This window comes from Sinocyclocheilus anshuiensis, unplaced genomic scaffold, assembly GCF_001515605.1.
Source record: "Sinocyclocheilus anshuiensis isolate Anshui unplaced genomic scaffold, SAMN03320099.WGS_v1.1 scaffold1286, whole genome shotgun sequence".
Classification (NCBI taxonomy): domain Eukaryota; kingdom Metazoa; phylum Chordata; class Actinopteri; order Cypriniformes; family Cyprinidae; genus Sinocyclocheilus; species Sinocyclocheilus anshuiensis.
In genome coordinates, this window is record NW_015554223.1 from 591,758 (window position 1) to 616,053 (window position 24,296).

At 36.0% G+C, this 24,296-nt stretch overlaps 2 protein-coding genes across 3 annotated transcripts in view; both read right to left on the minus strand.

Moving 5' to 3' along the window:
* The window catches only part of LOC107671176 (sodium/potassium-transporting ATPase subunit alpha-3-like), a 46,037-nt gene extending 44,181 nt beyond the window's left edge, over window positions 1-1,856 (minus strand). For both annotated transcript variants that reach the window (XM_016464053.1, XM_016464051.1), the window contains exon 1: window positions 1,777-1,856. Coding sequence is in view for 1 of the 2 variants with exons in the window: in XM_016464051.1 (XP_016319537.1) it covers window positions 1,777-1,827 (51 nt within the window). In the remaining variant the exon portion in view is untranslated. The remainder of the gene's footprint in view (window positions 1-1,776) is intronic.
* A 2,709-nt stretch (window positions 1,857-4,565) lies between these two features.
* LOC107671184 (nectin-2-like) overlaps window positions 4,566-24,296 on the minus strand; it is an 84,850-nt gene continuing 65,119 nt past the window's right edge. The window contains exons 7-10 of the mRNA XM_016464067.1: window positions 7,164-7,290; window positions 6,992-7,049; window positions 5,518-5,589; window positions 4,566-5,339 (exon numbers count right to left, since the gene is read on the minus strand). Coding sequence (XP_016319553.1) covers window positions 5,154-5,339; window positions 5,518-5,589; window positions 6,992-7,049; window positions 7,164-7,290 — 443 coding nt within the window. The 3' untranslated portion in view covers window positions 4,566-5,153. The remainder of the gene's footprint in view (window positions 5,340-5,517; window positions 5,590-6,991; window positions 7,050-7,163; window positions 7,291-24,296) is intronic.

The following is a 24,296-nucleotide window of genomic DNA, read 5'->3' on the forward strand; positions in this document are numbered from 1 at the left end:
CTTCTTCCCATTGACAACTTTCTGGCAGAGGGCAGCAGATTTTCCTCAAGAATTTCACGGTATTTTGCCACATCCATTTTTCCTTCTATCCTGACAAGTGCTCCAGTCCCTGCTGCAGAGAAACTCGCCCATTGCAGGATATTACCACCTCCATGCTTTACTGTAGGAATGCTGTTATTTGGATGATGAGCTGTATTGGATTTCCGCCAGACATATAATTTGGTGTTGAGGCCAAATAACTCAATTTTAGTCTCATCTGCCTCACAATCTTCAGGTGCGTTTTGGCAAAGTTCAGTCGTGACTGCATGTGGCCTTTCTTGAGGAGTGTTTTTTTTCTTGCAACTCTCCCATACAAGCCACATTTGTGGAGAATTTGTGATATTGTTGTCACATGCACACAATGACCTCTCTTTGTCATAAATTCCTGCAGCTGCTTCAGAGTTGCTGTAGGCCTCTTGGTAGCCTCTCTGACCAGTTTCCTCTCGGCTCTTTCATCCAGTTTGGAGCGACGTCCTGATCCAGGGAGGGTCCAGGAAAGCGCTTTTCATGCTGAGCTAATCAAAATGACCACAGCTGATCACAGTTGAAAGTTAAATGTCTTTGTGTGCCATTGAGAAGGTGATTAACACCTTTTACAAGTCATTTTTAGGTCATTTTAAGCTCAATTATTCCGTTTTTTTATTTTTTTCTGACATGTTGGTGTTATATCTTTCACTTGGATGATAAGTTGCACTGAGTAAATGCAGCTGGATAAAACAAAAACAGTGTCCGTCTTCATTTCAGGCTGCAAAGCAACAAAATGTGATTATTTTAAAGGGGGTGATTCTTTTTTGCACTGAGTAAATACAGCTGGATAAAACAAAAACTGTGTCCGTCTTCATTTCAATCTACAAAGCAACAAAATGTGATTATTTTAAAGGGGATTATTTTCTATACCCACTGTATCTACCTACCTACCTACCTACTTACATAGATAGATAGATAGATAGATAGATAGATTTTCTATTACGTTAATTTATCTGGTGCTATCCCACAATAATAATTCGTTCCTAAATATTTATGTCACTGTAGCTGGTTTCCAAAGCTCATTTGACGTCATATCTGAGTTTATCCCTCTCAAATCGTGACAGATTAGCACCGGACTGTGTGGCATCAGTAATATGAGGTGTAATCTGCACTACGATCCCGGAGTCCTGGTTATCTCCAAATACTTTTCAGTCCTCATCATACAGTGTATTTTAAAAAATAAAATGTAAAGTAGTTACACAAATTTTATCAATACTTTGTCAAAATTGCATGCACATCAGTCCTACTTTCCTAAAGCACATACCTGGTGTTACTGTGAAGACTTCATCACTCCATGAAATTCCAAAGAAAAAAATGTTTTAATCTTCACAATCTATAATGAAAATGGAGTAACTTGCTCTGCCTCTAAAATAACATTTATTTTCTGATGATATCCCCTAGGCCATGCAGGTTATTTGATAATGTTAAATAATAGCCAAATAGCTATTTAGACATTCAGGTTTGGGTGGATTCCAGTATAATACGCCACATTTCACAATCCAATCAATTCGGTGGATAAAATCAAGTCCTGACCTACTTTTTGTTGTTGTTGTTGTTGTTGTTGAATTTCCTATTTCACTTCAAAATACATCACATTACAAAGGAATATGTGTTGTGAATGTCATTTCATGTTGACTTTAAGCAACATAGTTGTGTTCTCATCTATTTGTGTTGAGTGCATTCTACTCTACAGGGTGCATCTTTACTCACCAGCCATGACAACAGTGCACATGCTGCCATGCTCATCATAGTCAGACACATGGTTACAGACAGGAAGGGAGGAATAGAGTTTATCCATCAGACTGTATGAGCAAAGCAGAGACACACGCTAATAAGAACACATCTGACTGTGATTGGCAGAGAGCAAGGAAGGATCAGAGGGAAGTGTACTCCACCTGCACCCTCTTTAACCTTCTTCTTTTATCCTTCCGTCCTCTCCGCCTGCTCATGCTCCTCTCTTCTCATTTATTTATAGACAGCTTAGTTGAGGAGAGGAGGATGTTCCCGAGGCCTTCTGTATCAAGCGCACATATCCTAAATGGATGATTGTATGTGAAACAAAATCATTCATCTGGGTGTTTCTTAAACGATTATGTCCCAGGTGTTGATTTTTATTAAAACAAACAGATTTCAACTATTTTTGTTTTATGCAGGTGATTTTACAATGCCTTTGTCATTTATTTCTGCTACTTTTTAAATATCTTTTAAATATGTATATTTTACACAGACCCACAATTTCAAAACAATGATAATATAAAAAATATTATTTAAAAAACTAATTTAATATTTTGTGAAAATTACATGAATTATCAACACAGCTGTTGGATAATTTCCTCCAAAAGCAACAGTATTTTTCCAAAGTGAGACAACAGTGTCAGTCAAAAGCATGCTTGAGGTGAATACAGTCTATATATTATATAAATGAAATTACAAATTAAATAAACTACTGAAAGTATTTTAAGAGTTTATTTTCTAAAAGTCCAAAAGACTAAAAGTGCCCATATTTAAAGAAACATCCATTTCTGTTAATTTCGAAGGCTGCTCTTATTTTTTGTTCCGAGGGCAGCTCTAAATCCAGAACACAGCTGTCAAATGAATGACAAACCAACCCACCACACAGTTCAGAGCCAGACACTTCCCCCTCCTCTATTTCTCTCACACTTTCTGTCTGTCTTCTGATGAGGCTGAGAATTGTTGCTGTGGTGATGTCACTGGTTGCCTAGCAACAGCTGTCCCTGGGCAACCCGCAACCACGGCCTCAGCGGGAACATTTTGGATTATTTGGGGATGTCGAGTTCATCAGTGGTTTCTTGCAGCAATCTGACAAGGTACGACACAAGACTTTATGTCAGAGGAGATAAGATGAAGAAAGCTACTGTGAGGTCCAAAAGTCCTCTGGTCACATGATTTCAATTTTAACTTTTCATTCTAATAATATAATTTGTAATTTAAAATATAACAATATAACATTTTCTATTAAATTAGAAAAATGCAAAGTAAAAGCATTTTCACTTGTGGTCTCAGACTTTTGGACCCCACTGTATACACCTTAGATTTATCTTAATATATGATGATGGATTTCAAAAATGTATTCCTCAGGGTTTTCTATGGAAGGGAAGTTCACTCTATGATCTTGAATTATTTGTGTTCTTCGTAGGGTGTCTGTGGATGAGGGAATAGGGTGTGAGAGTGTGAGACCCCCGGGGAGATTCTACTGTAGATCTCCGGGCTCCTTTCAGTACAACAGCTCACATCCTCTGTCTTCAATTACTGCCAGTAAATTAACAGACAAACAGTGCTGAAGGAATCCAGACTCAGCATCCAGTATTTCACCACTTCAGTACAGCTGACCATGTTGCCCTTACCAAAAAGTAGCATACTTCAAGTTTATTTTATTAAGTATACTTAAGTAAAGTTCAAGTATATTTTTAAGTATACTTTATGTAGTAAGTATACAAATATCAGTGTACTAGTAGTATACTTGTAAGTGTACTATTTCAATACTCCTTGGGACTAAATTGGCCCACTTTCTAGTATATAAAAGTATACTTTTAAGTATACTTTAAGTATAACAGTAGTAAACTTTGAGTACACAACTAGTTTACATCAATATTTTTAGCTTGTACTGCAACTATACTAAAAGTGAACTTATAGGTATACTGATAGTTTTTCCTATGTTTAGTTCAAAAGAAGTATACTAATATAGCACACTTGAATAAACTTCTTTTTCGTAAGGGTGACTATAATTATGCTAATAATCTATTCTCCACAAATTCTGTTACACTTGAAGTTTATCAGTAACTGTAAATCACGTGTCATGCTTTTATTTTTGTTCCTAAGCGATTTTGCCCATGTTGTAGTACTACCTAGGTTGTAGTAAAAGTATTTACCTGCTAGCAAGCAACAGTAATCCGTGTTCAGCACTAAACGCCTGCAGACTACAGGTGATGCGCGCCCTCCTGTGGTGTGATTTTAACCGCCGCCGTCACAGCGTCTGAGGACTGACTATACAGAGAATATATTGTTGTTCTTGAGCATTATACAGCGAGTATATTCTTGTCGTTGTTGTGTCTGTTTGTTTAGATACTTCTGGGACATGAAGTGAGGTTGTATTTATCCTGGCTGTAGGCTAGTTGAGTAAATATTGTAGTAAAGGTCCCAAAATGTGTAATTGAATGATTACCATGTTTATTAAATTACTACCAAATTATAAGCATAAAATTATTGAATTGTAATTCTTAAAAAAAATGTTGTACTATAACTGCAATATTTTTTTTCTTTAGATTTGTGTATGAATCTGGATAGGAATTACTGTAATAATGAATGTGTGTGTGTGTGTGTGTGTGTGTATACACGTATTCACCCATATATTTCAGAGCTTGTGAACTTCAGATTTCCTTGGTTCCATTGTACGCAAAATGTAAAAATGACCATTATCAAAGACAATCATCAGTTCATAAATGTTTACAATATAATACACTGATACATACATATAATAACCAGACACCACTTCACTGTTTATTAAGCCTAAACAATCATGGAAGTACACTGAAAAATAATGTCACAAAGATTATTCTCTAAAAGAAAAATAATTCTATGCTATTACATAAAAATAAAAGTTAAGAGGGTGCAAATGATCTTGTGCAATCTAGTGCAATTTACTAAAATAAGAATTCAATACGAAATTAAATAAAGATTTTAAGAACAAAAAGAAGGAAATTTCACACTGCAGCTATGGATTACATCACTAATAATAATGACAAAAACAATGCTTCAATCATGTATGCCACTGGCTCATTATGTCCTTAGGGCTATGTTAAATTACACACACCCTTAAAAAATGGCACAAACTAAAATATAATCCTAAATCCGATACAGAAATATGAATAAACGTGTGTATGCACAACTACATATATGTGTGCAAAGATATTACTGAGGTCATTATAAAATGGGCGCTGTAGAACAGGTCCCTCACAGTTTTTGGGTAAAGCAAAGCCTTTGCAATCAGACCCATATTTCATATTCAATATAAAACAGTACAATAGTGTTCAGGTTACAGTATAAAAATCTACGGCTCAGTTTGATCCCTACACTATCACAGCTGGTGACATGAAGCTGCTCCCTCTGCTGGCTGAGGAAGTGATGTAATAGCCGTCTTCCTCTCCCATCATTCTGTCTTCGTCTCTGTCATCCTGGTAAGGAGACTGTTTGTCCTCCCAGGAGAAACGTGAAGGCTCATGATGATCCTTGTCATCATGGTATGCTGAGAGATCCTGACAGAGAAGAGATTATAGTGTTGTGATAGAGTCAAAGCACATGTGCTTCTATTAAAGAGATGATTATAATCTGTGAGTAACAGGCGTGAATAATGAATGGAAAATGAACATGCCATCAAATATGCATGATTTATCATCTTAAATGCCACAAAGGATTAGAGAAATGGCCTCTTACTGTCATCGGTTCCTCTTTCTCTGTCTCATGGTGCATGGACTGAGAATCAGACACAGGTGTATCGATGCTCGGCTACAAAAGCAAAAGAAAAGGATGAATTGTTGAGCTTAATAAAGTTTACTAATAAAATTGCTCACCTTAATAAAAGTTTTCAAGAGGTAAACAAACACTGAAATACAAAATATAATACAACATTTGTTCATTATAAACTGTAGGCTATTATCAGTATAACAATCTAATTTCAATCACATTTCTTTTTTTGGATTGCCTCTCTAGTAAAATGTTTCATCAAAATATATTGTACTACATAACCTAATGTTTGGGTGACTTTCTGTCAGCTTTACTCGGATTGTCCTTATCCAATCTGGGAACAGCATCCCATCCAGTGCTGTTATAGTTTAAAACTAAAACTAATGCATATATAATTACTAAATGAATGAGCACATTTGAAATGAGTATTTTGTTATTATTTATATTCTAGTATAGTATTTATTCAGATTTTTTTTAAATTTTCAGTTTTCATTTTAGCTTAAGTTTTACTGATTTTGTATTGTGCTTTTGTCAGTTTTATTAGTTTTTTTTTTGGTTAAAAAAATTATATTTAGCTTTACAATACAATACAATACAATACAACTTTAACTCATATTTATTTCAGTAACTTTTGTACTTAAAATTAACTTGTTTATTTCAGTTAGTGGCAAGGCAACATTACTAATTTCCATTTAAGTTTTTCATCAGGTATTTATTTTAGCTTTATTTCAATTACCAAAAATTGTAATATTTGAATTAACAATAACAACACTGCATTCAGATTTTAACATGAGCATATAACTTCTAATAACATAAAATAGGAATTGAGCAAAAATATGAAAAGAATCATAGCAATTTCCATCTTCCTTAAAAGCATTTTCACTACACATTTTTAAACCAAACATTTCACTCTCCATCAAATAATTTATCACATCCCCTTTTGCTTTAATGAGGGCAGCACTCGAGCTGCATGAACTCCACAAGTTTGTATCAAATCTGATGTTCATGTTCCTCAGCATGATTTAAGATGATCCAAAGAACGCCATGAGCTTCAAAGGAAGCAAGAACATCTGACCGTCTGTACAAGGAGTCACACGATCAATGTGACAAATATACTCGTTTGATTAGTCACTGAGAAATAGTGCAGAATATTTCACATTCGTTTTGTCATAATGTCTTCAAAATGTTCAAAACGTTAAAACTTTCTATTCATCATCATGCAAGGCTTAAATTCAACTTTGTTTTGTGACTCATACTTTTGGACCCCACTGCTTGAACACATTTACATATATATAGCTATATATAGCTACATATATACATTTTCTTTCTTTTTTTTTAATAATATTCAAAGGATTGACTAATATCCTTTTCTTCACTCTTTAATCAAAAATTAATTCAGCTGCATTTTCTCAAAGTGTAAAATGAATCGCTCAGCTCTACTCACTCTGTCTGAATAGGAATATGACTTCATGGGAGGAGGAGGTTTGTGAGTGGGTGGACCGCTGTAAGAACAGACATAAACAGACGATCAGTAAAGTGGGAAAAAGTTTATTAGTAACCTTTTTTAACCAGGGTACCAGTTAAAGACAGAATATAACAGAGATGGCAGTACTTACTCTTTGTTTTTCCTCTTGCAGTTGCGGACCATCACTATAGTTGCAATTAAGGCTACCAGGATGATCACACAAAGAATACCACCAAAAATACCTCCAGTAGCGGCACCCTTCACTGGCTGAGGAAATTCTAAAGGGAAAGACAGAGAGACTTTCATCTCTGTGGGTTGTATAACTGAATTTTCCTTGATCTTCTGAAACAAAACCATTCAATGAACCTAGTAAGCATAAGTTTCTGAACTCAAAGCATTCTCATTAGTCAAAACAGCTTGCATGCTAACATAAGACATGACCACCCGCATACCATACAGCACCATATCTATAAGTTCAGGTTGTTTATAAAGCACCACCTGCTGTGCTGTTATCTTACAGCAGATCCCGCTTCCTTAGTTTGGATAAATAAATCCCAGATTCCACACATAGAGTCATGCTCATCTGTCTTGTATGGCATATCTGTACTGCTGACATCTTCTAAAAGCCATAAAGATGCTGCATTAATCTCTGATGACATGTCATTTATGAATATAATTATTATGTGCATTTATTTCTATACAAATCATAGTGTTCAATGTTTTTTTTTTTTGGATGCCTTGTACATTATATGTTTGGACTCAGTTAGCAGTGAGCAGTATTTCATACTGGAGAGTCCATAATGAAATATTAATAATAGGACTAACAATGATGTCTAATGAGTTCCAGGAAAAAAATTATATATTATATAATTAGGTATATATATATATATATATATATATATAACTAATTATGATATTAAACAAAATTGCAAATAAATAATAATTTTATTACTTATTACTTGACATTTTATCTGATAAACCTGTTTAAAACATTTTCTATTTAATATGCGATTAATATTTTTTTTTCCAAAACGAAATAATCTTGGTAATTCACTTTAAATAAAAGCATGTGCTAAACTAAATATTAGAAATGTGTGTCACTGTATTGTGGAATAACTTGATGTTACACTAGATGGTGCTGCAAGTGTATAAAAACACTCATTACGTCTAACTTCCTCCTCCTGGTCGATGTATTCTAGACACAGACTCCCTGATGTCACCACCATAAAAGTGCAGCATTTACTGTGAAAATATATCTGCTCTCACGGATCACTCACATTACGTTGCAGGTGTTATACTGGCGTGCGACCGAGAGCCTGTGCTGGCGATTTTCCACAAGTCATCAACATGGGGATGTCAGTAGGAAGAAGAAGAATAAAAAAGAAAGAGAGAATGCTGGCCAGCCAGACAAAGCGCTTTAAAGGTCAGAAGAGATGCTTTTAAGGCGAGACACTGCAGGTGAATAGGATAAAAAAAATTAACTACTAATTATCACCTTGCTTACCCAGTTGATTGATTACATTGATAATTGCAAAAAAGTTTGTATTACAAGTTTTGTAAAATGTTATGTTTAAATATGCAAATGAGGCCTTATTTAATACAATATGCGCTAATTTGCATACATTTCTAGTACAAAAATCTGAACACTGGATGAAGTCAGTTTCAAAATGTTTTTTTTTTTTTTTTGACATATTAGAGGCAAATGTTTTTACAGAGGGAATTTTGGGTATCTCTTTTTGTCACTCCATAATTCAGAAAATACTTTGAACAGCCAGAAAACAATATATTTTCAACATTTTGGGGGAAATAAAATGTTGTATATAATCAAGCAAATTATATATGAACAAATCCCTCTGTAAAAACCTTCAGAATATAGACAGGAATAAAAATGTAAAGTTTGTAAACTCATTTGTAAAAAAATGTAAACTCATTTTGACAAAATGGCCTTTAAAAATATGTATTGTAATTGAAATCTATTGACACAAATAGATAAAGTGCTATAAAAGAAACACTTAACAGTGTCTTTTGGATGTTTTCTTTCCACTAGTCTGAAAAAACACTCTATGAAAAGCCAAAAAGCCCAAAATCTCAAAATTGACAGGTGCATGAAAAAACAGTGCTTTTGCCTGCAGTGAATTTAAAAGAAAGACAAGAGTTTGGATGAAGGAATGTGTGCACGACATGTCTTGCTGAATATCTGCCTTGTCAATCATATGTCATTCTTTCACTCCTTTCGTCTCGCGCTGTCAATCTCTTGTTCATGTCCTGAAGCACTCTTTCTTCTTCTCTCTCACTCGGTTCAGCTAAAGTCAGATAACACATCCGAGCAGGTAACGCATATCATTTTATTACACTACTCTCAAGAATACGCGATTCTGGTCAATCACAATGTTAAGCATCACATATTTTTGTAGAATGATGCTAAACTGGATATTTTATCGTTGTCCATGGCAACATACTGACTCTATTATCTGTCTTATTAAAGTTACATTTAAGATTTTCCAGCCATTTTTTGTGGGAAAAAATGCAATCATTTCAATATCCACACAACTAGTGCTGCTATATACTACACCCTTAAAGTATGTACTTTTTTGGTGAAGGAAAAAGTACACACTTTTGAGTATGTAGTAGAAGAGTAGGCAAGCTTTGGGACAAACTATCACGTCATACAATTGACTGCTCTGTCACATAGTTACACGCACCCTGTCACTGTAAACTGGCCTGTCAATGATCTTGTCACATCCTCCACATTTCATTTCATTTAACTTCCTAGAAGTTCCTACCCTATTGGAGAGAACAGTAACACGTTGATCTGCCACCCATGGGTCTTTAGAACTCTGCTCATATTTTTGCATGTTGATGCATTTAAAAGTTAACGACCAAACGGATGTTTATAAAAGTTCACTTTGTTGTTGCAGATGAAATATAACACAGATAACATTAAAAAAATATTTTTACCAGGTTAAATGTTGATTATTAGTAATTCAAACCCCTTTATCTAAACCTCTCTACTTAACCGTCCATCAGCCATGTTTGTAGTTTTTAATGCTTTTTATTAGTGTTTGTAGTTCTGAACCCAATCCTTTCACCAAAGCGCAATGGATTGTGGGCAGTATTAGCAATTAGAGTGTGAACGGATCCACACTTCAAAAATCGACCAGAAATAGTAGACCATCCGGGGAGTTTTGGCATACTCTTTTCAACATACTATGCTTTGGGACACACTTATTCTAATCTCACATACTATTTAGGATAGATAGTATGAACATTGGGATGCAGGGTATGAATTTCGTGTGAGGGCAAAAGATTTCGCATCGGGATCAGTCACTGATTCGCCACACACTGACTAACAGGAAGCTGATTGGTTTAAAAGTGACTTCTGTGTGAACTGTGTTTCATGAATTGCTACACTACTGATGATAGACAATGGAACTTTTTGCCAGCGAAATTCCACTTAAACTTATCTAATGTGACCGAACGTTTACTCCACAGTCTCTGTTTGTTCATATCACTAAATAAAGACTTAATAAAAATGGTTACTATGAGTGCACACTGTAATAAAAAAGGTTTGGTGGTTTGGAGAATTATATATATAATTTCAACATTTTCAAAAAATCTGTGTTTTTATTAGTTTTTATGTAGTAATAATAATGATAATGACCAACTGACTTTACATTATCTACTACATGTCACACTCACACATAAATATAGCAGTACACACAACTCATAAAAACAGCACAAACTTGAGCATGAATGACAGAATTATCCCATCACACAAACAGAATGAGCAAAACGCCACTCAAATCTGAAAACACAATCAGGGAGACAGCTGATTCATTGGAGAAAGAGCCTTTAGTGGTATACCACAAACACAGAAAGAGATGGAGAGAGAATATGAGGTGCAGAGGAAGTGAAGGTCACTGCAGACAGAGGCAGAATGAGGGAAGAATATGAGTGTGTGTGTGTGTGTGTGTGTGTGTGTGGAGCAATGGCGCAAAAAAAGCATTGAAAAAACTCAAATCAATCTTCAATGTGACATCTCCGTTTATAAACTCCAGTCTGGAGCTCGGAGTCTCAGACAGAACATCCATGTGAGGCTGTTTACTGCCACATCAGTGGGTAGACAGATATTGCAGTGCATTAACTTCACAGTGTTACAGTGACCAAACTGGTTATGTCACGTTAAAGGGATAGTTCACCAAACATGGAAATCTGTCATCATGTACTAATTTCAATGCAAATCTGTATGTCTTTCTCTTCTTACAAAACAAAACAAAACATAAATTAATAGATTGTATTACATTTATATTTTTTTATATTATTTCATTTTTTAAATTGATATTTATTGATTTAATTTAATTTAAATTGCTCTGGTTTCCAAACATCCATCCAATGTGCTCTTTGAAATGAATTTAGTTTCACCAAACAAAATTTTCCTCTACTGTTTGTCAAAACCAGATTAGAGATAAACATTTGTAGTTTTGTTTATCTTTCCTGTGGCCTTGGCTCATAGTTCATAGTAACTGAAACTAAAAGCATTTTGAAAGCTCTTGGGCTCAATAAACTGCAGTAAGCAGTAATTCAGTTACGGTGATTAGCATCGGGTCACATGACCCATCTCTGCCGAGACAATCCTATTTCACACGGTGTGTCTAAAGTGGCAGGTTGATGGGATTAATTTGTTGAATAAACAATTTAAGGTGAATTATGGATGTGTCAATGTGAAAAGACATACACAATTAGGGGGATTATGGCTGTAGACATGATTCTCCGTCAACGTAAGACCGCAAACAGACCAAATGTGTGTGTGTGTGTGTGTGTGTGTGTGTGTGTCTGTGTGCAGAAAGGAAGCCAAGCCTCCAGATCCACACTTAATGGAGTTAGATTACCGGCATCTATTCTAACTTAGTGGAATTTGACATCAGAGAGCATTTCCCAAGAGACATTGCATCCCAGTGAATAACAATAAGAGAGAGACAGATCAAAAGAGAGATGATGACACATCTGACACTGGAAACTCTAATGTTCAAACACACGTTCGGACATATAACCCTGCACTCATGACAAATCCAACCTCTGAAGCTCATGTAAAGCCCCCAAAAACACCCGCAGGTGAACAAATGAGAGTGAATGTGTTATTATCAGGGGTGTTTTTTTTTTTTTTAAGTGGCTCCAATGGTGGTCCTGACCCACTTTGTGCCCTAGGCGGGATAAAACATGACTTGAAGAAAGAAAAAAAAAACAACTAAAAAAGTAAGATGTAGTCTAGCAGTATAGTTTTTGTTTAGTGTGCAAGCAGATAATCATGTTTATTTATAAAGCGCTTCATACAATACAGATTACTAAGCATATAATACAGTTTGCAAACTGTACAGTTTCAAAGCAGTTTCACAGTAATAAACATTATGTTGTATTACTTTGGCAAAGTTCTTTAATTATGAAGCAAATACAAAGACAATGGTGTCATTATTCAGCTCAGTTTAGTTCAATGTTGATTCAAATAAGTGCAATATCATCGTGACTATTGTAAAATTCATTAGTTATGAAGTGAACTCATACTCATAAAGCAGAAGATAACAGTGTCATTATTTAGCTCTAGTCAGTTGAGTGTTGATTCATTTTAGTTCATTAATAGTGCAAAGATAATCAAATTATGAACAAGTTTTATTCAATGCCCTCCCTAGATAGCAAGCAACTTCGAAACAATGTTAAATCCATGTTGATGTGTCAATGCTATTCACATTAAACTATTTCAACAGTTTTTTTTTTTACCGTAATATCATTGACGGTATACTGTAATGTTGATTTGACATAACTGTAGTTGAATCAACATTGAAATCTCAACAAAAAATATGGTAATGTCATTAAATAAACATTATACCGGGATGTTAATTCTACATCACTGCTGTTGTATCATCAACACTCAAATTAACATAATCAATAATCGTTATTAATCATTGTTGAAGCGATGTAACAATGTGATGTTAGTTCAACACTGCAATGTTGGTTCAAAATCACTTTTGTTGAAACAACATTGAAAACACAACTAAAATGTTAACAGTTAAATCAATGTTGCAATCTGATATACCCAGAGTTAAAGGGATAGTTCACCCGAAAATGAAAATTCTGTCATCATTTACTCACCCTGTTTCAGTTGTTTCAAGCCTAGTAGAGTTTCTTTCTTCTGTTGAACACAAAAGAAGATATTTCGAATGAATATTGGTAACCAAACGGTTGACTTTAACTGTTACCCACATTCTTCATTTGCTTAACAGAAGAAAGGAACTCTTTCAGGTTTGGTACAACTTGAGGGACTATATGGATGTAGCATCATTGAAGTCTGTTTATTTAATCTATATAAGGGTACGCTTACACGACAACAATGTAAAAAATGGAAACATTTTTCCTTTGCGCTTTTGAAAGGTTTCATGTACAGACGACAACATTGTCAAACCGATCACGCATCTGTGAAAATGACTAAAAATGCTGTATTATGCATGCCAGGCCAGTAGTTGGCAATGTCACTTTGTAAAGAAACACTACATGCCTGTGCACATTTCTACAGACTGAACATGTAATATGCACACGCATGACATCAATGTTAACAAATTTGCGTTTTTTGTAGTTTACATAGACGATAACAGTATCGTTTTCAAAAATGTGCACTTTGAAACACATTTTCAAAGTTGAGGCCCCCAAAACCCTGTTGTTGTGTAAATGACTGGACAAAATGCATAAAAAGTTTTCAATTTTTAGTCGTGTAAACGCCCCCTAAAATTACTAAAGCTTCAATAGCTCTTACAGATTCTATAATTAACAATTGTAAATGGAAGCATTGTGGCAGGGGTGTATAGTCTTCGAGGCCATTTCCAGCTGAATTTATCTCCAGTCCAAATTAATCACACACAAAGGGTCTAATTAAGGTCTTCAGGAACTGTAGTAACTTCCAGGCAGGTTTGTTGAGACTGGGCTCTGCACGAAGATGGAAAAAATCTCATTTGTTTCCATTTTAAACCACATAGCATTCAAGTGACAAGTGTTCCCAGTTTACCTTGTAGAATAATTGAGCTTAGGTGTTTTCAATGACAATTTCTTTTAAGCTCACTGACTAGGGAACAGCCACTAGCGTTCTACATGGATACATGCATGACCTTGTGGTTGTCAACTACAAATGTTAGTTCAATGTCACAGTCTTCACCCATGTGTGCTGTCGTTTCATCAAAATTTCCAATTGCTGATCCAACATACTTTAAACATTGAAATGTTAATCTCAACCAAGATGATGGTTTGGATGAAAATGCAACATTGTATCGATGTCACCTTAATATCTGGGTCTCAAGGTGACATATTTGCATAATTTTAAGGTTAGGCTAGTGAGCTAGTCTTGTCACAGAAAGTATGCTATGTATAGCTGCAGAACATCCTGACAGGTAACTTTTTCTACCTACATTATTTATTCTCAAACATTTACAAGCTGGCATGTGCGTTTCTGGTTATCATCATGCCAACGGGTTTATCTTGTGCATTCTCTACCTCTGACTTTGAACGGACATGCGGTTCACAAGCGGTTCACCATACATTTCACTTGAGCTGCATCGAGCACTGTAATATGCCGCATATATGTCATGCAGTTTGACTCCCCCCATCACTCTTCATGATAACAATGCGGCACAAGTGTGTGCATGTGTATGTATCTTCAGCAGTCTCATTCATCACACTCTGCCCAGCATTAATCACAGCTGAGGCCTAGACTCAGGCCATGCATTTTAACTGTCTGAGGATTAAACTGATGTCAGCGACACTGAGTCTCTGTGTGTGCATGAGTGTGTGTGCATGAGTATGTGTGCGTCTCTCCGGGGAGGCAGTGAGGTTTCTGCCACTGCGCATTAAGGCAGTAGACAGTAGCCACAGGAGGAGGCCGAATCCCTATCTCCAAGGTCACTGCTCCCTCAACACCCGCAGCTCCTGACGTCACTCATGCGATTTTTCAATATTTCCGACTCTGTTTCTAACATATGCTGATTTTCCCAGAAGCTACATCCAATCATTCACTCTTTGTGGTCTAGCACACAAGTATGTTTACTTAGTTAACATAAAGACATATTGTACTATAAACTTACATTGTGTATATATAAAAATAATACAAAAGTTTGTTCTAGTCCTCTAATTTGCTTGCTTAGTGGTGGGGATTTTTTGAGGAATGTTTCTGCATGCATATAGGTGGCGACAAGTAACTCTCTTTCTGTGTGAGACACTGAATCATTTAGTCAAACGATTCCCCCCACGAACCCTAACAGTTTAGAGAATGCATGAATGAATTGTTTCGTTCAGCAACACTAAAAATATGGTTAAAGTAGTAAGAGTAATATGCTAATACATGGTTCCGTATTCAGCAAAAGATTCATTCAGGAACGAATGATGTGATTCTTTGAGTGAGTCATTGAATCATTCAGTCAACTGATTCAGAACATCACTAATGTGTGTTGCTTGGAGACGCAACAGGCTTTATATGGAACTATTATCGTTGGAGCAAAAACAGACAAAGTAGTCATATTTAGCACCATATTTAATTTTTGACAGGGGTGATAGGTGAGACATACTGGATAGTTTTATAACAACAAGCCAATTGTTCAGCTGACTAAACATATTTCCAAAACACTTTCAGTAGACAAAAACTCCATTAAACAGTTTAGAAATTAGTGAAATGTGAAAATGACATGATGTAGGATCTTTATACAGTCTATCTCACAATCTCGTTGTCATCCATGTAAAATTCAAATTGGTGTCTACAGTGCACGTAGGTCTATATAACATTTGCAAATCATGCTGTAATGTGACATGCTTATGAGTAAAACATGATATTCAACATAAAATAATTTGTAATTTAATAGGGTAAGTAAATAGGGTCTATTCTGATTCCATGTGGACTTAATATTATTTTATGTATGAATCATTTTTGTAATTGAGGACGACCACAGATGTCCTCAAGGAGATGTTTTAGCTCACTTCTGAGGACAAATTTGTCCCTAAAGAATAGCTAAGTAAACACACACACATTGCTGTCAAGTGTTAAAAATGACTCTCACCAGTGCCCTTACAGTCATCAAAATTATTTTTCAACTTGTGAAATCACATAGACTTTCATCCATTTCCCCTAAACGCACACAACCACATATATGCTGCTAATTAAGTGTTGAGGAAACACCACACGTTCTGCTTTCCCCTGCATTCTCTCAGTCATCAGGATTATATTTAAACTTGTGATGTCTCATACCTTCTCTCTCCCATAAACACCCACAGTCAGACATACGGAGCAATCATCAAGCATGAAAGAGCAACCACCGCACTTTCCCTTCCGATTCTCTCAATCATTAAGACTTTTGGGAGAAGCATCTTCATCATCTCTCCGGTAATTTCTGCAGGTACACAAAGCTTAATTATGTCTCACTATATATCTCAGTATTTTCCAAGCATTTTTCTTCCAATCCAACTGCTTTCCTACTTGCTAGAGCCTCTAAATTGTCTATTTTTGGACAACAAGTCAGGCTCGTCAGTCATTTTGGTTTTGTCCATTATGAGAACACAATTAATTTTACTATATCTCTTTAGCAGGGTCCAAAAGTCTGAGCGCTCTAAAGTGAAAATGCTTCTTTTTTATATTTTTCTAATTTAATTCAATTTTCTCATTACAAATGGTATGAAGTCAAAGCTTAACAATAAAGATGGCCTGGGGCCAGCTTGAGAGAGTTTTGGGCCAGTTAAGTGAGCTGTCACTTCGTGACTTATTGGATCAGCACTTCAGCACTTCACTAATCATGTACATATATTCTTTTTACCCTAATTATCCAATTTTTTTGGTGAAGAACAGAAGAAGGCTTAACATTTGATTTAAAAAATGCTTTAAATGTGTGAAAATGAATTATAATTATAAATAATATTTGTAAATAATTTTATAATAAATATTAAACAATAAGTGTTAAAAATATACATATAAAATGTGAAATTTAAATTAATATATCTAAATGTAAAATTTTACTAATACTAATATTATATCATCTTGAATAAAAAAAACACAAATGTACTTATTTGATTAGTGACCTTGAAATAGTGCAGAATCGTAATGGTGTCTTAGTCATTTCATTTATGTTACATCATAATGTTTTCTTTGTTTTACACTTTTCAAAATCCTAAACTTTCTCTTTATTTATAAAATCGACTTTGAATCTCAGATTTTCAGTTTGTGTACATACTACACAAAGCTCTACAGGAACCTGCGGTTAAAGTTTAAAGAAGTGTGACTGAGTAAAAAAGTGAACAACAGTGAAAGAATGACAGTTTCCCTCAAAAATTTTCTAGTTCCCAACTCAAAGTTAATGTGTTACTGCCGAGGGCAGACAGTGTGTTAACCTTTCTAACCTCTATCTATATTACACACATTCGCACACACACACAGGAAGTAATTTATCCAAGCACCCTCATTAAGATTTCCATGTATTAGCATTTAGCAGTCGCTGCTGGGCAATAGTGCTGTGATCGCTCATGTTTAGAGATGCAGATGTATTAGAGCGCCGTGGTTTAAGGCGCCTGCCCATGGCCTAAACAGCCTCGTGACTGAACCATCCAGTTCCTGATTACCAGGCCATTACCCCAATTACACAGCCGCATACAGCCTCAGGGTCTCGATCGCTCGGTGAGCACGTGTGTTCACTGATGTGTGTGTATTTGTTTACCTGTTCGTTAGCTTGGAGTTATTCAGCTTCATTAGCGAGCATTCATGCTTGCTACAGTCGTAATTGCAGTGTTTTCCCGCCACAGTCTGCAGCCACATTCCAAACTCACCCCAACACAGCGGCTTTAACGGGAGCGAACACACCCCCACACAACCCAGATATTCAAAGCATCCCAAAGCCAACAACCGCACATCCCACACATCCCTGAATATCTGAGATTCTACCAGCATTGTACATACAAAAAGCATCTTTTAGTCCAAACCAAAGTCCATGTGCTGTTTTCCAGAAGCTGTATATGAACATCCCAAAACCTTTAATTTCACACCCGATAAAAAGTCTTTAATGTGAGTTATTGCGACCTAACAAGGGAATCTGCGGCTTTGTCCTGTGCCACAACACCCACTCCATTATCTGCTATAAAAATAACAATGAGCTGGGAGAGAGAAAGAAAGAGGGAAGAGAGAGAGAGAGAGAGAGAAAGGTGTACAGTAATGATCATTACAGATGTCCATGTTGTTCTTTTCTGCCATGGATGCTGCGGGGCGGGTGGGTGTCATTTTTTGTGTGTAAAGTCTATACTGCATTGATTAATGCTATGCTCTTTCTCTCTCATTCCTTATTTGAAATTATTGCTCATCTAACTATTGGGCCGGCCCCAGTAAACACACTGCTGCATAATATGTGTGTATGAGACAGTGAGAAACCGTGCAGCTTATATTTGCAGCTTACACGACTGTCGTCATCATCACTAATCAGAGCAACAAGGCAGAGCAGGACAGTAGACTATTGAAAGCCTGTTACAGACACAAGCCAAGACCAGTGTCTGCCTGTGTTTGAAGAGCCACAACAAACCCACAGTCGATTCTTTCTACACATGTATTATGCAAAGGGTGTAGATGACTCTTTGTGCGCACAGAATGTATTTTTTGCTTGTATTATTATTTGGGTCAATGACTTGATGCTCATTTTTATCTAGGAATTTATTCAGAAATACATTAAAAATGCAATTCGTACATACATTGACTTCAGAAAACATCTTCTGTGATGAGCATGTTTTAAATTTTTAAAGGGGTCATATGATGCGATTTCAAGTTTTCCTTTCTCTTTGGAGTGTTACAATCTGATTGTGCATAGATAAGATCCCTGAAGTTGCAAAGACTAAAGTCTCAAAACCAAAGAGATATTCTTTATCAAAGTTAAGACTCTGCCACACACCCCTAAAACGGCTCGTTCTAACACGCCCCCACATATCTACCTCACTATGTGGAAATATTTGCGTAATGCCGCCCAAATGTTCACGCAAAGAAAGAAGGTGTGGTTTCAGTAACCGCAGTTAGTGTTGAAGTAGCCATGTCAGGGAGACGCTGTGTGTTTCTACGCAAAAGTACTTTATTTGGCCTTCCAAAAGTAGATGCATTTAGGAATCTTTAAGATTACTTACAACAGAACAGCAATGCATTTTATGGACGACCGTTTCGTGATCCTATGAGAGGAGGTAATTCTGACTTTGCTATGACAATCTGGCGCTTCTAAATCAGCTACTGTTTTGTTATTAGTTTAAGTATTTGCTATTGACTGTTCAAATGCGGAGTTTTGCGCATCGTGTGTGTGTGTGAGAGAGAGAGAGGGAGAGAGCGCGAGAGAGAGAGAGCGGGAGAGGGAGAGCGAGAGAGAGAGAGCGAGCAAGAGAGAGAGGGGGTCACATCACAGTGGAGTCAGTCTTAACCGTGGCTTGTGTACTGCAAACACATACCAGCTTCATCACTGTGTCTGTCACACGACTCTGTTCCCCTTTCGGGCTCTGTCTTTACATTTATTTTGAAAGATGAAGCTCGCGATTATGGTAAGGGGCGTTACATTTCCGACGAGTGCTTGCGGTGTTCGGCCAATCACAATGCACTGGGTCAGCTGGCCAATCAGAGCAGACTGCGCTTGTCGGAAGGAGGGACTTTGTAGAAAACGAAGCGTTTGAGAGAGGCGGGGCATAGAGGACCTACAATAATGTACAGTATTTGAAAAATAATGTGTTTTTTGAACATTAAAGCATGTCAACATATTCTGTTACACCAAATACACAAAATAATGATCTTTAAAAAAGCATCATATGACCCCTTTAAATTAAAATTCATTTAGAATTTTTTTTACTTTAAAAAAAAAAATGAAGCTTTGTTGTTTATTAATATTTGAAAAACCTTTGCCCACCAAATCAAAGCCATGGAGTGCAACCAAAAAACATAGTGATATTTATGAATTAATAATTCATGATAATTGTAAAAGAAAAATCATAAGTAAATGTAAAACCATTTTAAAAAATATTAAGATGTGTACTTTCAAATGTATGAATTCAAATTTAAGATGCAAGGAAAATTTCATTATTTTTTTGTTTCATTAAAAATGTAAACCTTTTTAAAAATGAACAGTAATAATAACTTTCTTGAAAACAGTAGTTTATTTAAATTATATGCAGCCATTATTGGTTAAGATGTATACTTAAATGTATTCAAGGTGCAAGGAAATGTCAACTTTTTAAAATAATAATAATAATAATTTGAAAAAAGTGCACAAATGTTTCAAATTATTTGAAAAAAAATATTAAGGTGTACTCTCAAATGTTTTCAAGGTGTAAGGAAAATGTTATTTCTATTTCATTGATCACATATTTCATATGTAAACCTTTAAAAAGTGTTTTTCTTTCTTATCATGGAAACCTACATATGTCTGCTATGTAGTCTATTTGTGCAACCTGTAAACTGTCAGTCAAATGTGGCCTTTAGAGTCCCATGCTATTTCACTGTAATCTTTACACACTGTGCCCATTGTAGAGCGTAGAATGTATTTTGCTTGTTTTGTTGTATTGTTCTTGCACTGTCAATCCAGTCCAGTTCTACAGAAGAAAAGAATGATGCTGATTTTCTACAATTTATTTTCATATACAATGCACTGGTCTTGTCTTTTGTGCCTGCTAAACTGTTTCTAAATGTGTCTCTGAATGATATGACTCCTGCTAGACAGCCGAGCAAGAGTTAAACTCAGCGCTCTCCTGCTCCCAGCTTGCTCTGAATGCAGCACATCAATTTAGATGAACTTAATTAAGCAATCATTTGATCTGATTCATCTGATGTCTTTATTGCAAGGGCCAAATTTACTATGGACTTCATCAGTGGCTTTTAACACCATCCCGTTTTTAAAGTTCACTCTCTCTCTCCGAAACAAATATCACTTCAACCTTAATAACTAAAAACAAAATCAAAAGCTGATCTAGCGTCATAAAGATCTGCTCTCCATAAAATTTAATGAGACCACTATGTTTGTTAAAGGCCCTGACATTTCATAAATCAACAAAATATTATATTAATCCCACCATGTATATTGCAGTCTCTCTGTATGCATGCACATACATGAGAATTTTCACAAGCAGCATAAGCTGTGCATCTGACCACCACTGTACCCTTCTGTCACAGCTGCTATGGAGACGCAGGGTGGATCTGTCAGTGTAGTGTCATGGCAACCATCTCTCGGGTGACACCGGATGAAGAGTAATCAATACGCAGTGTTAAGTAGAAACAGCAATGAGACGCATATGAGTGAAGTCTGTCACGAGTGTACTGACACTCAAACACTGAATCAATGTGTCCATCCAGTTCATGAAGAGTTCACTTCCCTCCCTCAAACTCTCCCTTTATCTAATATACAGAGACAAATCAGTGGCGTTTCACTGAGGCATGTGAACAGAACTGCTGTTTTGTGATATTTGAAAGTTTGTGCAACAACAGGCTGGTTAAATATCTGGGCTAGTATTTGAGCCATCAACATTGATGAGAATAGATTTATTAGTACCACAAGATATGTGCTCACTTTAGTTCTTAAAAAAACTGGATATTATTTAGATATAATTAAAATGCACGTTACTGTAATTGTTCAATTTTTAAAACTAAAATAGGTGTGGGTGAAAAACGTTTGAAAAATATAGAATATAAAATATATAAAATATTATAGGATTTATATAAAATAACTACGTATACAGTAGGTGTAGGTATTTTAATGACTACTTAGTTTGATATTGGTTTGAATTTGCGTAGACATTGTACCACAGCAGAAATGTCCTTTTTTCCCTTTCCTTTAATTTTTTATTTTATTTTATTATATAAAAAACATTTTATTTTATTTTGATATTTTTAAATATTTTTGATAGTACTAATATTAAGTCATAATAATTAAGCCATAATCTATCTATCTGTCTATCTATCTATCTATCTAGCAATAATAGAAACATTATTGTTTTCTACTATTAAAATTAATTATATTAATTATAATATATATATATATATATATATATAATATATATAATATATATATTAGACTAGAACAAATTATATATATTACATACTCTGATTTGGAATGACAGAAATAAATGACAAAAAAAATGTAATTAATATTGAATACAATTAAAATTTCTCAAACAGAGAAATTTGTGTACAGTATTGACTGTTTTTAGATTTTAAAAAAGAATCCTTGTAATGATGGCCATTTTAAGAATGCTAAATTATATCTAAAATAACACAACATCAAAGAAACACTTTTCTTGTTTAGTTAAAAATGCATCTTTTATGAATATGAGAGCAATGAATGAGATTTGAACAATAAGATGTGTTTTGGCGAACACGCCAAAGTATGTTCTCCCTCAGCTCTTGTCAGAAAACGCTGTCAGAGTTGTCATAGCTGATTATGTAGGCCATGAAGGCATTCACAACACTGAGTCGACATGACATGTCAGTGTTGGACAAATAGCCTATATGTTTATTTAAAGGGGTCCTATTATACTTTTTCACTTTTTTAATTTTAGTCAGTGTGTAGTGTGTATGTTTGGGCATAAAAAAGATCTAGAAAGTTACAAATCTCAAAGTCCACAGACGCCGAACGGCGCCGCCGGTGTGCCTACACTCATAGAAAATAAAGTATTTGAATTTTAAAGACGTGGCGCGACGCGACGCTGCGCTTCTTGTCCGGTGCGCGACCGCCTGAAACGCTGTTTTTTTCACCTCCGTGCCCAAACGTCTTTGTTTGGGCTTCCGAAAGCGGATGATGTCAGGAAACAGTGGTTGCAATTTATTTTTTAACTCTGTTCCTGAGCATTATAACCCCAATTTGCTATTGTGTTCTGCGCATTTGCACAAGGACAGCTTCCACAACATGAGGAGTACAGTGCCTACCGGATTCGCCCAAAAAGCTTTTGTTGAAAGACGGAGTAAGGGGCGTCGCAGTAATGAAACACTGTCTAAGCTGTTCATGGGACAGCTAACCAATCACAACACATTTTGTTTTTCGGAAGGCGGGCCTTCATCAAAGCCGGAACTAATCGAGCCTTGGGAAGGGGCGAGGTTGTGGTTAGAACGCTTGATTGAGTGAGTGTATCAGACGAGACAACGAAGAAGAAGTGCTGCTGCAGAGTTAGTGCATCAGAGAAAACCAAGAAGAAGAGCTGCTGTGCTGTAGCGGAACTAATCGAGCCTTTTGTGCCAGGATGGGGAGAAAGGTATTTTAATAATGTAAATTATGTGAAAAATAATGCGTTTTTCGAACCACCAAGCATGACAGCATGTTCTAGTACACCCCCAAAACAAAATCAAGACTTTGTAAAAGAGCATAATAGGACCCGTTTAAGGTTAAACAGCATTAGGTCAGAGACTGGCTGGCACTAGTCATTTTTGGAAATGTCAGGTCCATAGCAGCTATGGGCCTAATGACTAATGTTTCTCGGACTGGCCTACAAACAGCTACACTGGTCTGTGCCTCGGCACAAAAATAATTTGAGGGGAATGAGGAAACAGGCCATCTTTTATTAAGCCATAATAGATTCGCCACACCTGCTGCCAGCTACCTGATCATGTGACTTTTTGCAAGAGCGATAGCCAGAGGTAGGAACGTTACAGGTGAGCTCTGATAACCATCTGGGCCACAGTGGTTGAAAGACGACCAAATGATGATTCAATATGTGAGACATACTCTTTATGTCTGATCTCAAAGACAAAGACGTATTGTCTATGAATGAATCTTATCTTTGTCTGTATCTGAGACAGAATAGAAAGAAATGTGTTAAATTTCTCATTACAAATGGTAGGAATGTCTGTCTACCGAAACTAAAATCCCCATACAAGTGAATACCCACCCCAGCCAGTTTATACAAAGCAAACCATACAATCCGGTATTTCCTGTCCGGAGGCTCAAGCTTTAACTGAAAAGGTCAGATTTTTAGGCCGCCTACAGCACACACAAGCTGTATCTTTTAATATCCATAAAGAAATGGGTTAGCAGCTGAAATGGTCTGGAAGCTATGGTTAGATGTGCCCTATAAAAATTGGAACAACAGGAAACAAGATATTTATCCAGCGTCCAGTGCATCTGCAAACCGTTGGCAGGAGACTGAACTGCGAGAAGTCGTGTGCATGACTGTTTCTGGGCGGCCCGCTGATCCAGATTGACGCTTGTGCGATTTAGCTCGGCTTGGGTTGTGAGTGTGTGTGTGTGTGTGTGTGTGTGTGTGTGTGTTTGTTTGA